At 42.2% G+C, this 18,145-nt stretch overlaps 1 protein-coding gene across 1 annotated transcript in view; it reads right to left on the bottom strand.

Annotated features, from left to right (window-relative positions):
* Positions 1-13,884, bottom strand: part of LOC126184171 (uncharacterized) — a 35,581-nt gene extending 21,697 nt beyond the window's left edge. The window contains exon 1 of the mRNA XM_049926540.1: positions 13,755-13,884. Within this exon, the coding sequence (XP_049782497.1) occupies positions 13,755-13,814 (60 nt within the window). The 5' untranslated portion in view covers positions 13,815-13,884. The remainder of the gene's footprint in view (positions 1-13,754) is intronic.
* Between the last annotated feature and the right edge of the window lie 4,261 nt (positions 13,885-18,145).

Below are 18,145 nucleotides of genomic sequence, written 5' to 3'. Positions count from 1 at the left end.
GGGGGGGGCAGGAATAGACGGCCGGGCTAGAGGGCCCACAAAAAGTGGCCGAGTTTGGGGGCTCGTCGCCATGGACAGCGACATCAAAGCTGCTGCAGCAAACGTCGATGAAATGCGCACAAGGTGAAGTCGGTCATACCTGCATTTAGCCTCTGTGTAAGTGAGCCTGTCCAAGGGCTTATACTTCATAATCTTCTGTTCTTTTTGATAAACTGCACAGTCTGACCAACAAGGTGAATGTTTCTGTCTGCAGTTGACACAAACAAGAGGTGCCAAACATGGGACGTTGGGGTGGGAGGCACGTCCACAGTCCCGATGGGTAGGGTTGGCGTCACATCTCTATGACATATGCCCAAACCTCCAGCACTTAAAGCAACACATGGGAGGAGGGACGTAAGGCTTAACATCACATCGACATATCACCACCTTGACCTCGGGGAGGGTGTCTCCCTCGAAAGCCAAGATGAAGGCGCCGGTGGCGACCCTACTATCTTTAGGTCCCCTGAAGACACGTCGTACAAAGTGGACACCACAACGTTCCAGATTTGCACAAAGCTCGTCGTCAGACTGAAACAACAGGTCATGATGAGAACCAAGTCCCTGAACCATATTGAGGCTCTTATGAGGCGTAATGGAGACCGAAACATCACGGAGCTTGTCACAAGCAAATAATGCTCGTGACTGTGCTGGGGATGATGTCTGTATGAGGACTGCTCCAGACCTCGTTTTAGACAGGCCCTCAACTTCTCCGAACTTGTCCTCTAAATTTTCCACAAAAAACTGAGGCTTTGTGGTTAGAAATGAGTCCCCATCTCTTCGGCTGCAAACCAGAAATCGAGGAGAATACGTCTCACCAGGTAATTCAGACCGCCGTTCCTCCCCTGGTGTGGACAGGGAAGGGAACGATTGGTGGTCATACTGTAAAGCATTGCATTTACCTTTCTTAGAGACTCGTGCTGCGCACTATTCGTATTCCGTTTCATGGTGGTCCCACGAACAGCTAGGAGAAGGAATATCCACCCAGACAGAGCCCCGCTTGCCTGGGTAAGCCTAATACAACTTGGGGGGGGGGGCGGCAGGTTCACCAGAGGTCGCTCGCTAGCAACTGTTCTACCTCAACAGCCATGCGTCTCCTCGGCGCGCAGCACACCTTGAGATTGAGGTTTTTTTTATTGAGGTTTATAACATCCTCGCGACCCAGGCAGTTAAGCCAAGATCCCCAGGCTCTGTACCGTACAACGTTCCACTGTCACGCCTCACGGTGGTCGTTGAAGCACGCTCAGAGCTTAAGGTATTGAGGACTGGTGGCGCTTCCCAGTCCCCAGCTCAGGGACCCCGGGGTCGCCAAGCCCGTACCCAGCAACTAAGTGTTGAGCCCCCTGGGGGGCACCTCGATTTATTTATTCATTCATTCCGGATATATTTGGGGCGGCCTGTCTCAGCCTCACACTGTGCGCCCTGTGGTCTGTCATCGTGCAGCAGATGAAGGCAACCCGTAACTATTTGGAATTTTTTATATTTTCCCACTTCTGCGGGACGTAAAATGCCTTGTTTCAATGATTCACCATTTCAAGTTAATTTATGTATCACCTTTGTGACATATCAACCTACAATAACTGTCACCCCGTGCGCGTGCAGACATGCAAAACGCAACTCTTACCTAGAAACGCAGTTTTAAGGCTCGTCGCTGACACGGGAAGCCGAACCACTACTCAGTGATCGCACTGTTTGTGGGAGTATGGATACTTTCACACACTGGGAAAAAGACGGGGATGTAATAGCGAAATGTTCCGCTACTGTCTCCTTGCGTTTACTAGTAGCTCTTCATTTACGCAGCTGTCTGACACCCAAAATTTCCCGGAATTCATTCCCACGGTCTTCCTTATAAAGACCAACTGTGTATAGTGTTCAGTGATTCTCGGCTAAATCCTCCTTGATTTAATACTAGCTACCTGAATAGCTTTTCTATAGTAGGTCTCTGTTTGTGCCTACATAGCGACGCATGTCGTCCGACTGGAGAACGGTACACATCGCACTCCACCAGGACAGGTACTGTGTTTGTAGTTTACTTTTTTCTTTTAATAACCTACCCATTCTACTTTGGACAATTTGCGCTATCGTCTGTCTTAGCATATTGCACAACAAAACTTTATTTGCATCGATACTCTCCCATATTTTCCACATTCCTTGTGCCTAATTTTACAAGAAAAACCAGCTGCAGGAGCTGTAGAGTGCTCACAGTCTTTCACATGAACCCTTCTCCCTAAACCGCGAGTAAACAGTACAGAATTTTATGTGGCTGGCAAACACTGATGCACTGGCGGCTTTGTGAATAATGTAGTTGCGTGCAAACTTTCACGTTGTTTCCATGTTTAAGAATAGCCATGTGGCGGCAGCGAAACGTCCTACTTCGGTTGGATAGGGATACATATTTACCATTTTTCGGCACTGCCCTCTGTCGAAGTCAATAGAATTACAGAATTTTCTACTAGAAACTGAGCTAGAGCTCAAGAACGGACAAAGCTACTGTGGAGAACGGACATTTAGCGGTGTTCACGCCCATACTCTGCCTCCTTGGTTTCTACCATCATTTAGCTCTCAACTAATTCCGACAGCAGGCAGCAAAGCCGCAGACCATCTACATGTAGATATATACACCGCAAGTCACCGTACGGTGCAAAGCGGACGGTACCTTTTACCACTGCCAATCATTTCATTTCCTGTTTTACTAGCAAATAGAGCGAGGGAGAAACAACTGTATATACCTCCATAGGAACCTCAGTTTCTTCGGTCTTCATGGTCCTTACACGAAGAGTACGTTCGTGGCAGTAGAATAGCTTTCTGCAAGCAGCTTCAAATTCCAGTTCTCTAAATTTTCTCAGTGGTGTTCCTTGAAGAGAACGTCACCTTCCCCCTAGGGATTCCCATTTCAGGTCCTGAAGCACGTTCAATCAATCGCTTTGCAGAAGGGGAAACTTTAGGAACAGAGAGGGAAGTAGGCAGATGACCCGCCAGGGTAGCCAAGAGCGCTAACACGCTGCTTCCTGGACTCTGGTAGGCGCGCCGGCCCCGGATCGAATGCGTCCGGCGGATTAACGACGAGGGCCAGTGTGCCTGCCAGCCTGGATGTTTTTAGGCGGTTTTCCACATCCCACTAGGTGAATACCGGACTGGTCCCCATGTTCCGCCACAGTTACACGGCTCACAGACATCTGAACACTTTCTCACTATTCCATGGAGTACACCCGATGCAGACAGTTGGGGTACACTAATTCCATCCCGGGGGGGGGGGGGGGGGGGTTCGGGGTGGTGGCAGGAAGGGCATCCAGCCACCTCTTAACCATTAACATGCCAAATCCGATTAACGATGGCTGACCATGCGTAACTGCAGGACAAGGCTCAAGTGATAGATATATAGTGGGAAATAGAAATAAAACTTTTTATCTGCCTATCTTTCTTACTTGCATGCTCCTTGAGACCCTGTAAGCCTAAACACTTATCATAAAACATGTCTATAGCATTAACAACATGATAAAATTAAAAATCATGGGCTCATTTACAGTAGTATATATTACACAACAACATTACAGGAAATGTTCCGCACTGCAGCAGTCTAGTACCAAAAGCTAGTGACAACATTAGCCAGATGTCTGCTACGAGCAGTACCAGTTGCTGTTATCGTTTCATTCGAACTCCACATTTGCACTTTGATGAATAAGGGAAAAGTTACAACTCTGCAGTTTCTGTTTTTGGAATTATGACTAAGTACCCTGTGTGTAAACACTGTTGCAAGCAAATTTTCAGGTATTTGTGAAAGAATACCTCTCGTCAATCGGCTGGTCACAATCTTCTATTACACAGTATGTTTCTTCAGCTGCCTGTGTTAACCTACAGAGTGACTGTATACGAACTGCGTTTTACAAATAAATGACCTTGATGGGTGGCAGAACAAAGATCTCTATTTTGAAGCCATTTTATTCTGGTTAGCCACCCTACCTGTTGTACATCATTTGTAAGAACCGCTGGATAAAGGAACCTGTCCTAGATCGCGCCAAGCAAAGCAGCAAAGATGGAGATGGTGGTGGTGGAGGAGGAGGAGGAGGAGGAGGATTCAAGTCTTCGAGTGTCACGTGCATTCAAACGAATTTCGAATTTACAGTCAGTTAAGGAGATTTTACCGTCTCGCGATTTAAAAAAATAGTTTTCCTGTATTTTGGCTCTATCTTAAGAATACATAATCAAAAGGATTTTGACGGGAAACTAGCACTTGAAGATCACGTTTCAATGTAAGCGCGCGTACTCCCACTGTAGTCACTCTCGGCTCTTTGGCATTTTGCGACTTCGATCAATCTCTCTCTCTCTCTCTCTCTCTCTCTCTCTCTCTCTCTCTCTCTCTCTCTCTCTCTCTCTCTCTCTCTGTGTCTGTCTCTGTTTTAACATTCACATTCTAGGTAGAAGAAAATACAGACATATGTGTTGATGTCTAGTACATGTCTTCAACAAAAGTGAGGAGAAGAAAGCGGTTTTTGTGAGACTATCACAAGAATTCAACGAATGATAATCCGCAGCACGATTACTGTTCTGAAAGTTGGTGTAAATGGAAGCAAGCTGAGATGATCAGGACACTGGATACTTCTGATCGTAAGCCAGCACTGAGGAGTGACGTTACTGAAGCTATGGTGGTGATTATTTGAGGTAAAGAGCGCTCAACATCACGGTCATCTGCGCCCTGACGAAAAGTCAGCATGCCAGTCTCATGGGTGGGAACGAAGGCTGTCCTCACACGCGGAGAAGTTGATAATTCATGGAAGTCTGCCTCCCTTCCCCACCAGCTTAGGGATGAGGCTCTTTAAGTTGAAGTTGCGGCTGATATGTACAATCATTTGACTGGCGACAATGTCATCAAGAGATGCCTTTAAGGGGCTCCGGAAAGGCTCAAAATCATGAAAAGTTCAATTTTTACTTTTTTGCGTTTTCTGAATCTGCAGACTATTACCTTTTAATAGATACATAATTTATTCAATTCCGATGACTACAACTATTTTTAAATTTTTTTTGAAATGTGTTCTACATGGGCGTGACCCACTGTGGCACTGTTAAACTGCTGTCAAATGGTATTATTAACGTCCGTGTTCATCAGGTACATTTTAGTGATGTGAGATAAAGTATGTGTTGTGGCTAACCTGTGATGGTTCAATATATATCGCTGGTGTGATTGTCGATTGTTTCATGTTTATTTACTCTGTCGTTATCTCGAAAATATTCGTAATTAATTCTGTTTCTTGAGTCTCTGTTTTGTTGAAGTATAATAATGAGTAAAAGTAAAGTTATTAGAAATCCTCTGAAGGCTTTTAAGAAAAGGAGAAATGTTGGAAAGCCAAAGGTATGTGTTATTACTGTAAACAATAAAGACGATAACCAAGTGAGTGAACCTAACCTCTGAAGTACAGCTGCCCGTAGCAGTCAAAGTGGGAAAGAAAATACTTCACAGAAGAAGCTTGGTTCAATGAGTGAAAACTATGAATGTTTTATGGGCGAATCGGATGTGAATGAAATATTTGATATATCGGTTCTCAAAGGAATTTTTTCAAACTGTGTAAGATGTATTCATTGTAGTGAAGTTGGTCTGGAACTCTCCATAATAAAGCACGTAGGACTTGCTAGTGAAATACAACTGAAATGTGATAAGTGTTCATACATGACCACCTTTTGGAACAGTGTTGCAGTAACTGCAACTGAAGAAAATGGTAGCAAAATCTACGAACACAACATTAGATTTGTTTATTCCTTGCGTTCAGTTGGTAAGGGTGCTACTGCAGGTGCAATTTTCTGTGGCATCATGAATCTTCCAAATCCCCCAACCAAGTTTACGACCTATAATAAATTAATAGGGTCTAAAGTAGAAGATGTCTGTATAGAATCTATGAAGAACGCTGTGGAAGAGGCAGTAATGGAAAATAATGGTAACAGAGATTTGACTGCAGCGTTCGATGGTACCTGGCATAAACGGGGACACACATCTCTTCATGGTGTAGTATCTGCCACCAGTATGTATACAGGGAAAGTTTTAGATGTAGCAGTAATATCAAAGTATTGTAGATGTCCACAAAAATATAAAGGTACACATGAAAATAATTGCAAAGCTAACTATAGTGGCAGTAGTGGAGGAATGGAAGTGGCTGGTGTTGCCAGTATATTCCAGCGTTCTGAGGCGTGTGATAAAGTGCGATATGTTAATTACCTTGGTGACGGTGATTCTAAAAGTTTCAAACATGTTCAAGGGCTGAAGCCCTATGGTGATGATGTTGTAGTGCAGAAATTTGAGTGTATTGGACACGTACAGAAGCGGATGGGAACAAGACTTCGGCGACTGAAAGCTTCGTACAAAAAACAAAAACTCAGTGATGGTAAAGGGTTGGACGGGAAGGGAAGGTTAACTGACAGTGTAATTGACAAAATACAGAACTATTATGGAATGGCTATTAGGCAAAATACAAAGTGTCGACGAAATGAAGAAGGCTGTTTGGGCTCTTTTTTTTTTCATACTTCTTCAACCGATGAAAATCCCCAACATAGCTTGTGTCCCAAAGAAGAAGACAGTTGATGTAAATATAACAAAGGATTGCCAACTTCAAAAAATGGCTCTGAGCACTATGGGACTCAACTGCTGTGGTCATAAGTCCCCTAGAACTTAGAACTACTTAAACCTAACCAACCTAAGGACAGCACACAACACCCAGCCATCACGAGGCAGAGAAAATCCCTGACCCCGCCGGGAATCGAACCCGGGAACCCGGGCGTGGGAAGCGAGAACGCTACCGCACGACCACGAGATGCGGGCGATTGCTAACTGGTGAAGTGTACACTCATAAGCATAGTCTGCCTCATGCAATAATGGAGGTGATAAAACCTATTTTCAGAGACTTAGCAGCACCTGAACTGTTGAAAAAGTGTATTCACGGAAAAACTCAAAACCCCAATGAAAGTGTAAATAGTGTTATATGGTCGAGAATCCCCAAGACTGTATTTGTTGGAATAGAAACACTTCACTTTGGTGTGTATGATGCTGTTGCGACTTTCAATGATGGCAACATTGTAAGGTGCAAGGTATTTAGAAATATGGGAATGAAGATAGGTTCTAACATGGTACGAGCGATGCTTGCTTTAGACAAGGAACGCCTTCGGGCTGCAGACAGGGCTGTAAAGAGTCTAGAAATACAAGCAAGAGTAAACAGGAGGAGGAACAAGAGGAAGCTGGAGGAGGAGTTTGCAGAGGATGAAGATAATCCATCCTATGGACCTGGAATGCACTAAAAAGTTAATCCAATCTTTGTCGCTCGATTCCCAAAACTTTTATTTTCTCATACTAATTACATGTTTTCTAAGGATCTTCCAAACATATGTTTCAAACTTTCAGTAAATGTTACACAGTACCTTCTGCATAATTTAACACAGCCTTTTTCCAAAAAACTGTATTTTTGAATATATAAATAAAAAATTACAAAAAATTGTCTATTTTCATTACAATTGAAAAAAAATCATCTTTAATAACTGAACTAAAATTTTGTAAAATCCCTGTGTTAAGTTGTAGCCCATATTCCAATAAATAATCTGTAAAAAGTTCAACTTCCTACCTCAAATACTTTGTGAGGAAAGATGTAATTTATAAGTGTTATTTTAACATTGCAAGTATAGGGCGTTCTGGAGCCCCTTAAGCCTATCCGCAGAACAGCAATGAAGCAATGAAGCAATGAATTCATTAATTTGGACGTGTGCTCCAAAACATGTTTTCGAGTGTACAGGTAGTTCAGATTTGTAACATTCGTGCGTGTGTCTTATTTAACGATGGACTTAAGGGTTTCTTGCATAATAAAGTCGTAGTCGTTATCGGCACCACGGCTTGGTCATTCGCCATGAAAAGGGACGCCTCAAGCGTTCGGACCGGCGCTCGTTCCGGAGCAGCGTCGAGGCTAGAGACCTGCACTTTAGAAAATGAGCTCCTCGAAGAAAACGAAGGTTTACTGTACTGCCAAGGAACAGCATATTAATGGTAAGTTGAAAAAATTTGAAGTTAAATACATAAAAATCGAACTTAAAACTTTAAATGTATATTTCTCGACAACGGTTTTCAAACTGATGCGAATGAATCAAAACTACTCTGAAATTGGATGCAGTTTCGGTTTTAAAGAAATAGACATTTATAATTCTCGCCTGAACTTAATTTTTTCAGAATGTTATTTACATTTAAAGGCAATAAAATAAGTCGATTTTTAGTACCTACGTTTTCAAGTGGCAGTTATTTTGAAATGCACCGCGGGAAATTTGCTTTCCGAGGTTCACGCCATATAGAATGTAATTCTGATTAGGGGCATATGTTTAGTTTTGGCTGCAGATCTATACTTCACCCTAATTGTGTGAACCGTTTAGTTCCGCAACCCGCACGTAGGTTTTTTACCGCCATCTTGTGCTGCATAGGCTTAGCAATTTTAGGCCAGAAACTATCTACATAGTTTTTAGGATTTACTTTTGTTTGTTAGTAAACAGCTGTATGAAAAAATTTTGTAGAAAAATATTCAACATGAGCATAAAAGGCTCCGAGACGAGAAACCCCTTAAAACCGAGTGGACTGATTATTAGCATAAATCCTGAAATGCCAACGAATAGCTGGGTAAAAAATTGGAGAAACTGATTGCTCTGAAAAGTGAATATTACAAAATGGCTGAGTACAATCCGTTAAGGGGACAAAGGTATGCTGAGCTACGTCAGTCAAGAAAGAAGCATTATAACAAATATAAACATTTCGATCCAGAAATGCGAGGATATACGGAGTAATATAGGAGGGAGCAGTGCCAAAAAACATCGGATTTCTATCATAGACGAGGAGAAAATCATATCTTTTGAAAAATGGATATTTTTCAGGAGCTGTTGCAAGAGAAGACAACCTTCAATAGGGAAATAAGCAGCATGTAACCATCAGCTGAAATTATAAATAGAAAAGTACCAGGCTGGAGACAGTCGTCGTCGTCGTCCAGACGCTGTTCTCCACGCTAGCCTGTGTTGCCTGCTTTACTACACCCTACATAACATTAAAACCAATGAAAAATAAGGATTTTCGTTCTGGAGGGATTCAGATTAGATAAGCTAATCATAGCCCCGCCCATGGAAAGAAATACTATCCGCAAATTTTAACAGCTGCCTGAAAGAAGCATAAAATGCTTGAAGGAAAACATGTTTAAATCATCAATTCTAATTGTATTCAAGAAAGGAACAGGAGAACTGCAGTAATTAGAGAAAAATGATGTTACTTTGCTGGAAGGCTGTATGACTACATTGCTGTACTACTGCATTTTCAAGGCCGTGATTGAGGCTCGGTGGCAACATGGACAGTTTTTAGAGATGTCTGGTCATTTACTGATAACGTATTTTGTTCATCGAACTTTATAGACAACGGAGCGCAAGGAATATAGAAGCCTTTATTTTTGCAGGCTTCATGAAAGTGTATGGTAAGATGACAGGTATTGTAGCAGTCTTGAATGAATAAATTTTGAGTAAACTCCACGACAGGTATATTAATACTAAACCTCGGTAAATGTGGGAAATGTAAACTGAAAAGGCAACTAGAGGTTTGCTGTAGGGATGTGTTTTCCTCTTCATCTCAAAATGTATCTCATAAGCTCATAGTAACTAGACAAGGAAAGGCCAGGTAATGGTGTTACAAATATCCTATTTATAACTGTACACACGATTCTTTGCAGATTGCTATGTGACAATTCCACCAATGCTGAAGACGTTAGCCATATGGCTGAAACTTAAACAAAAAAAATAAGCTGGCCTTGAAATTAGTTTATAATGACGGGGTATGTAGTCAAAGAATTTTATGAAAACATACTGATATAGGAACACTGCCAAGACTAACTGAGGGTTGAAGTATCTTTGATGTAGTTTGATGAGCATCTAAGCTATGAAAAAGATGCAAAACTGAGAAGAAAGGCCACAAACAAATTGTACAGGGTGAAACAAATATATAAGAAATGACGCTGAAGAACGAATATGTTATGCGGCTACTAAGGCGAATATGGTCAGTTTCAAAAAGAGGAAATTACGAAGCCTGGAGATAAGATTAGAACACGCTGCAGAGAACCATGGTTGGAGCGTGTGCCAAATACTGCCGCAAAATAATATGGACACGGCACGCCGTGGCTTCAGCATATCAGGATTAGGTAGAAAAAAAAGATCTGAAAATTATGGAACCGGATACCGTCTGAAATACGATAACCAGGAAGCAACGATTTGCAGTATGGAATTTCGACTTAGTTAACACAGGAAACTAAATACGTACTGTAAAACACTTCTGTCAATTTCATGCACTGTATATGTAATTATGATTTAAGTGTGTGACAGAAGGAACACTAGTTTAACAAAAGCTAAATGTCACTGATTCAGCGTGTGCTAATCTTGCTACAGTCTGCGATAGCGCTTACTATTCAGATTGACTTGTTACATCAAACTTCACATAATTTCGTCTTAATTCTACACGATTTAGAAATAGGTAAAACTAACTGATTTTACAATGTGCACGTGTGTAGGAATTATTACCCATCTGAAGAACACCCGAGGTTTTAAATCGGCCGAGTTCATATTTAGTGGGTGGCCTGGAAAGGCACGAAAACTTAGATTCTGCTACCGTGTAGCAGATGGTCTTAAGCCATCTGTGGGGGTCTGCTGTGTTAACACCCAATCCTCCAGATGTTAGATCGGTATCAAAGGTTATATGTCGACAGAGCATCAGCCGAAAGTCCGGGAGACCGTGCGTAAACCCGGACCGTGCGTAAACGGTAGGCAGTAACACGTGACCTGAGGAGGGTAGGCATAGCGTAACAGTCGCAGCGTAGACCTCGCGTGGGTAGAGCCTTAGTTTGTCGTACCACGGTCTGTACTACATGTGAAGCTTATGTGGGACATTATGTCCGAGATGTTAAAAAATCGTTTGGAGTTTACAGCAATGTTCTATTGGCAGTCAGTCATAAACTCTAAACAAAAGAACAAAGAAACAATTGCATCACGCGCGTGGAACGACCACCACAACCCTTCAGTGTGTTTGTGATGCAATTGTTTCTTTAGTCCTCCGTTCCGAATGTTTACGTTTCTTCTGTGAAACTACAAATGTACCCTATAGGTATTCTACTTTCAAATAAACGAAGCAAAAGCGGACTGCCAATAGAACACTGCTATAAACTAACAATCCTTATATCTCCGGAACATGGTGTCCCATATACATTTTACACGTACTACTCTACAAAAACTGGCGTGACTCGCGCTCGAACCCGTGACACTTGGTACGACAAACTGACGCTCTACCAACTGCCGCACGAAAGCCCTACACGAAAGACGCTGACAGTTATGCTTTTCCTGTGCTCCGAAGGTCAGAAGTTACTGCGTACCGTTTTGCGCACGTTCCCTGGACGACGGCACAGAGCACAAACTGAGTTTTGGTTGATACTCTCAATATTCGGCGTTGGGTACCTGTTTACCTCTGGAGGTTTGAGTGTGAGCAGCACCAGAACAAATATTTCGATGCCCCGGTTATGCAGTGTGTCTTCCAAACCTTAAGAGGCAAATATAGTAAATTTCCTTATAAAATTGCGTGTTGCGCTAGGCTTGAAAGGTGAACAATTAGTGCAAATTCTCTGCAAAATTCAGCACAAAAGGCTAAGCAAGCGTCATACAGAAACAAAAGTGACAGACCTGAGATGCAGTGATTATTATACTACGCCAGTCTTAAATATCAATCCCATCTCGTCGTGCTCATTTAATGCTCCCGAATAAAGAAAACCCTCGCACTAGCATACTCCAGAACACAGTATTAGTAATGCGACTTACCTGTATTACTACTACATCTACTGTAGTTTTTAAAAAAAAGCTTGCAGTTTCCTGTGTCGTTATAGCATCCTGGTGTAGATATGAAAGTGACCCAACGAATAAATGAACGTGGAAATGCTGTAAATTCCGTTAAAAGCTTCGCACACAACTGTGTGCCGTGCTTGTCTCAAAAACCCGTGGCTTTTTCCTAATCCGCTCTTTCGCGACGTACTTCATTCCACCCTTAATATCTGGTAATTACATGACATTTTTCCTAATAAGAGAAAGGTTATTTTCTAAAAAAATCATTGACACCATGCAGAATCGACAAATTCCGAAACGTCCTTTTATACTCCCGAGCACGAAAAGTATCTTTCTCCATCAGCACTGCATACTGCACTATGAAACCTGAGCAATCTTACGTAAATGAAGCTTAAATCGCAGTCTTCGAAAAATTTAACCTACTAAGAGAAAATTATTTTCTTAGAATAAGAAACTGCGGTTAGGCTACTTCGCAGTAGCTGATGAGTTATCCGATCTACACTGTAGCATATGCCCAATGTAAAACATGTTTAGTTCCTAACAGCTTTTAAATTATTTATCCTAATGTCACGCCGACAGCCGAATATTCACACGAACTAACCGTGTTATTAAAATTCTGCACCTTGAGAACCATTCTAAGCAGTAATTCATTAGTGCTTAGGGCATTTATTTCTGGTGTCAAGGTAAAATGTTTAGTTTTAGTGGTTATACGTGTCATATCAGTGTGACCCATTGTTTTTGGATAGAGCATACCATTTATATATATCGTCATATGTTGCCAGCCGTGAATGATACACCCGCTGGTATTTCAGACGTGTCGAATGAGTGTGTTAGTCTCAACATTCTTTTAGAGAATTCAACTTTTACATTTACCATCAATATTAAGGCAAATCAGTATATTAGCGTATATGGCATATTTTTACTCTAGTCTTTAGGCATAATACTCTGACACACACACACACACACACACACACACACACACACACACACACACACACACAGGAAGGATTCGAACCTCTGACGGGGAAATAAGCGCGGACCGTTACAAGACGCCCTGGACCGTTCTGCTACCACGCGCGGCGAACTTTTTATAACTTATTCGTTAACAAAAGGTCTAACAGGAAGAAAAATTCTTTTACGTATTCCGTAAACGAATTCTCAATACAAACGAATTGCTTACTTTTAGTTACTAATAGTAAGTTTGCTTCAATACGGTATACTAAGGCCAACATATAGACGAACAGTGCATCTTATACAGAGCTGCCCAAGCCTTTAGGTACTAAATTATACAGACGCTAGATGATAAACTATTTTTATATGAGGAACCAAGCGTCAAATGTTTCAGGCGGTATTAGATTTTAAAAGAGGAATGAGTGAGGTGTGTTCGTAAACTGATTACGATTCTCTATGTAGGTTGGTGGTGCTACCCAAGCAAACCGTACACCACTTCGTGATGTGGCCACCGTAGGTTTTATAGCATGTGGCTGCACGAAAGCGCAGCAGAAACTATGGGGGAACTTGGTTGTAGGATCCTAGCTGCATGTCTCACTGAACTAGTATCTGTTCAAGTACAGCAAATGTTTTTTCTCGATTTTAAAGCATGCCTTGAGACTAGCAGTCCACACTTAACCGTTCAAATTAGCTTCCATTATTTCGATAAAAACCTAAATTTACTTATAACAATTTACGAACATCTGGTAACTATTTTATTATAAGGTTTTATATCATGTACAAAGCTAGCGTGCAAACTGACTCATTTCATATCGTACAGGGGTCTAATAACATTGAAATATTACGATGCTGAACCCACCTAATTTACCGATGGGTATACCCACATATGTTGGAAATCTTACCTTGTTTGTGCTGGAGGTGCTCGGGAGGTTTGTGTGCTCACTGCTCCCTGTGCTAAACATGGCAGCAGATTCAGTCTTCTCCCACGATGGATAGCGGCGCTGCACTCAGTTGTACCGCGCGTGCGATGTCGTTCACGTCAAGGCAGTTCGCAGGTTCACTCGCAAAAAGGCCTTTCTAGATCCTCTGCAACAGTAAAAAAAAATTATTTTCGTTGCTTCGTCATAATATAGTGTCGATGTAAATTCGATTACGTGACGCCCTCTACAGCTCTTCCGGGAAACTAAGATGGTGCTTCCAAGAAAGAGGGCAGGCGTATGCTCTGAGCAACTGCGTTTCATAGCTTGAGAACCAGCAAACTAGTCTGTAGGCAGGACTAAGAATATCTCAAAAAATATATCCATTATTAAAAAAACTTTTACATGTATTATGTCGTTGTCTCCAGTCCGAATACTGTTTTTATGCAGCTCTCCACGCTACCCTGTTCTGTGCAAGCCTTCTCATCTCCGAATCACTACTGCAACCCGTGTCCATTTGTTTCTTGGTCTCCCCCTAATATTTTAACTCGCCGCCTCCCCCGCTCCCCCGCTCCCCCCCCCCGCCCCCCCCGCCCCCCGCCCCCCGCCCCCCGCCCCCCGCCCTCCGCCCACACTAAACTGACGATTCCTTGACGTCTAAGAATGTATTCCAACAACCTATCACTTATTTTAGTGAAAGTATGCCACAAATGTCTTTCCTTCCTTAGATCTATGGTCCGAGGAACAAATAAGGAAGTCTTTGGCTACCAAACGGAAATGCACCGTTACTTTTAGTGGGTGGACAGAGACCTTTGGATTCTGAGGTGGCTAAAGTAAGTGTGGAAATTGTATCTTTCTGAAAGAGCTGCACATGTAGTGAGTGAACAATGAAATGTTTACGAAACATTGTTCCTGATGGTCCATACTACAATGAGATGGTCTGCCTCGATACACTGACTTGATTAAATCACGCAAGGAGTGCGCGAGTTCGGTTTCATCTTGAAATGAACATTGGCTGTTGTTTAACACGTTGACTGCCGCACATGTAGTGAGGAATGCTTCACTTTCAGGCCAGACAAGGCGCACGGTGTTGGATGTGAGGATCTGCTCTGACCGCGGCGACCGGCCCACATTAGGTGAGCAGCTCTGCTGTGGCTGCCGGCGGCCACACGATAGTCGACGTGTTCATCAGATATGAAACGAGAATGTTGATGTTTCTGCTGCCCTTCCCTTGTGAGTGTCTCATAAACTCTTACATTAATTCAAGCGAGCACTGTGTTATTTTAATCAGTAAACACACGGTCTACTTCTCCCATTCCTCTCGAAGTGCGCTAGTGATCCGTATCTAACAATCTCGCAGGTGAAGAGACTAAAGTCAGACTAACCTTATTTGGATCCCATCGTCATCGGTACTGTTGCCTGCATATATGACTTTGTAGTACATCTGAACGGTGACGCGAATTCTATCCTTTCCAATAACAATGAAACTTCCTGATGGATTGAAACTATGCGCTCGATCAGGACTAAAACTAAAACTTTTATCTTTATAGGGATATATTTATACTGTATGAACTAGTCAGGAATGACTCGCGCTCAATCATAGAGCTTCAGAATGCCGTTCCCTTCTCCTACATTGTGTACGTTATGGTAAGTGGTCTGTTTCGAATCCTGATTAGGTACATATTTATGTAATGTTTCACAACAGCGTACAATCGGCTGAGAGTGAAAGCTTGTCTCAATTTTAAAGTAAGGACTAGCATTTTATTATTCAGTTTCGTTTCTTCACATTCAGTGACTATAGTAACAACAGCGACGATACTCATTTTGATGAGACGTTTTTAACAACCTCTACATTTAATGAACATTTTTTTGAAGATATGTAAGAGTTTTGTTTTGAGAGACTGTTACGGCAGTTTTTGAGTTTTGCGTATTTCCCTTTTTCGAACACAACATATTTCAATTACCAGTCGCCTGTCTCCAGTTCTATACTTCGTAACAAATCTTCTCACGTCACAGCCTTTGTGCCATTATAAGATTTTTAATGTATTTTTACCGTAGAGCACCTTTCCCACCGTTAACTATTTTATTTGAAACATATTCTATTACTTCGTCACCAATAGACTAGAAATACAGTTACAATTCATCTCTGTTGATTGAAAAGATTCAGCCACCGTTTAAAATGCTAGAGCGTCTGTTTTTCTAGTACCTATTAACTTAAGCCTTCTTTTGAAAAACGTTGACCTTTTCGGCAGAGCTGCATCATTGTCATTCACTCCATTCCGAAAAAAAGAAATTCAGTCACAAGAAAGTGGCATAAGAATGTTTATAATTCCATGTAGTGAACATCAAGGTTCCCGCCAGCTTGTGTGTTCTTGACAACGAATTGTATAATACATAGTGTTATTAAACTGGGCTCTATGCTGCAGTTTTCTATCTCATTCCCATTTGGTACATTGATAATAATGAGTAATTTCAAAAGACTTGCTGAGAGCGTCAGTACATGCAAGAAATGATATATTCTTTTCCGAGTCCGTGTCTCTCTATGACAATGCACAGAGTTCCAAGATTCTGCTTTTTGGGGCGGGAGTTTGAGTCCACTAAAAGGAAGATTTTTTTCTCCTTTACTAATCCTAACGCTTTCTGTAATAGTGATGCTGCAAACGGTTCCATTGTTGTAGATTTGTGATAGAGGCTGGTTTGGCTACAGACTGGCATTGGGTCCAAGCACCACCACTGCAAGCGGCTTCGTGAAATCGATCCAGCATTAATGAAACCAGTTTTACGAAATATACACTCGTTTAAGCTAACGTCTCCCAACCACGGGCAACGCAACCCCACTGGCTGTCCTCTGTCATTGGGGCATTAAGGGGGCTGTTGTGTACAATGAGCGACCTCAGGTGCTTATCCACACCAGTCGATGAGGGACATTTCAGTTCGTTCATAAAACCAAGTGGTGGTCCGTTTATTGACAGTGATAGTCGGGCGATGTTGCTGAAATTGGAATATTGTCGGTGGATGTCGAACTTTCGCTATAATGACATTGAATGCTGCATGATTGGAGGTACTGATCAGCACTGAGTATGCCGTCAATACGATAGCCGATTTCCACTGTCACAGTATGGTTCTGACGGGGCTCCATGACGTCTGTACATACGGACCTACCCAGCTGTCTCAGTACAAAAGCTCTACTCGATACCAAAGAGTATATCTCGACAGTCCCAGTGTTAATTAGACACTCTGAAAGTGGACCAGTTTGTTTTGTACGTACTGACGTTGTCATTACAACACATTGATGCATTTGGCTTTCGAAACAATAAATTTAACACACTAATAAAAGATGTCAGGACATAGAATAGTTACTGTGTTGTATACTTATTAGGGGGTCCATTAACATGGAAAACCTTAACATTCTAAGTAAACAACTATTATAGTATGCACACAAATGATATAGCCATGTAACGGAGATACAGTTTCGGCAAGGAGTAAGTCCGAGCTGTGGCAGCAAAGTTGGCAGCCATCAGAGTCCACGTTCGGTCGTATGTACAAAGAGCCAACGCTACAAGGTGTCCGAGTGCCAGGAAGAAGATTTGGTTTCCTTGGATCACTATGTTCGTGATCTAGCAGTAAATGACTATCAGATAAACGCAGAGGACACTTCAGTAAATTTTAAACCGTGTTTTGTACGCTAAAAGCATCTGACTGGTGGAAGCGTACTGATAATGATTTTCACATTCTGGTACACTCAGTAACAGAGAAATCTTCCAAAAATATCACTATGAAAGAGACAGTGGCTGTCTGTCAGACTAGCAAGGGAATGGTCCAACCCGACAAGCAGAAATTTGCCTTGAAACGTTTCACATACGAAGAATAGACCGAAAGTATTGTATGTCAAAGTTGGACCGCAAGTATGATACATAAATTATTAAAGTCATTCATTTTGGCCTCATGCAGAACCGCTTACACTGAGGTGACAAAAGTTATGGGGGTACTAATATCGCATCGGACCTCCTTTTATCCAGCTAGTGCAGCAACTCGACGTAGCATGGACTCAGCAAGTCGTTTGAAGTCCTCTGCAGAAATATTCAGCCGCGCTGCCTCTATAGCCGTCCATAATTTCGAAAGTGTTGCCGGTGCAAGATGTTGTGCACGAACTGACTTCTGATTACGTCCCATAAATGTTCGATGGGATTCATGTCGGGCGATCTGGGTGGCCAAATCATTTGCTCGAATTGCCTGGAAACTTCATCAAACCAATCGCGAACAATTGCTGCTCGGTGATATAGCATCGTTGTTTGGAATCATAAAGTCCATGGATGGCTGCAAATGGTCTCCAAGTAGCCGAACATAACCATTCCCAGTCAATGATCGGTTCAGTT

This window comes from Schistocerca cancellata, chromosome 4 (genome assembly GCF_023864275.1).
Source record: "Schistocerca cancellata isolate TAMUIC-IGC-003103 chromosome 4, iqSchCanc2.1, whole genome shotgun sequence".
Lineage (NCBI taxonomy): Eukaryota > Metazoa > Arthropoda > Insecta > Orthoptera > Acrididae > Schistocerca > Schistocerca cancellata.
The sequence above is the reverse complement of the archived record's forward strand: the minus strand, read 5'-3'. Positions and strand labels throughout refer to the sequence as shown.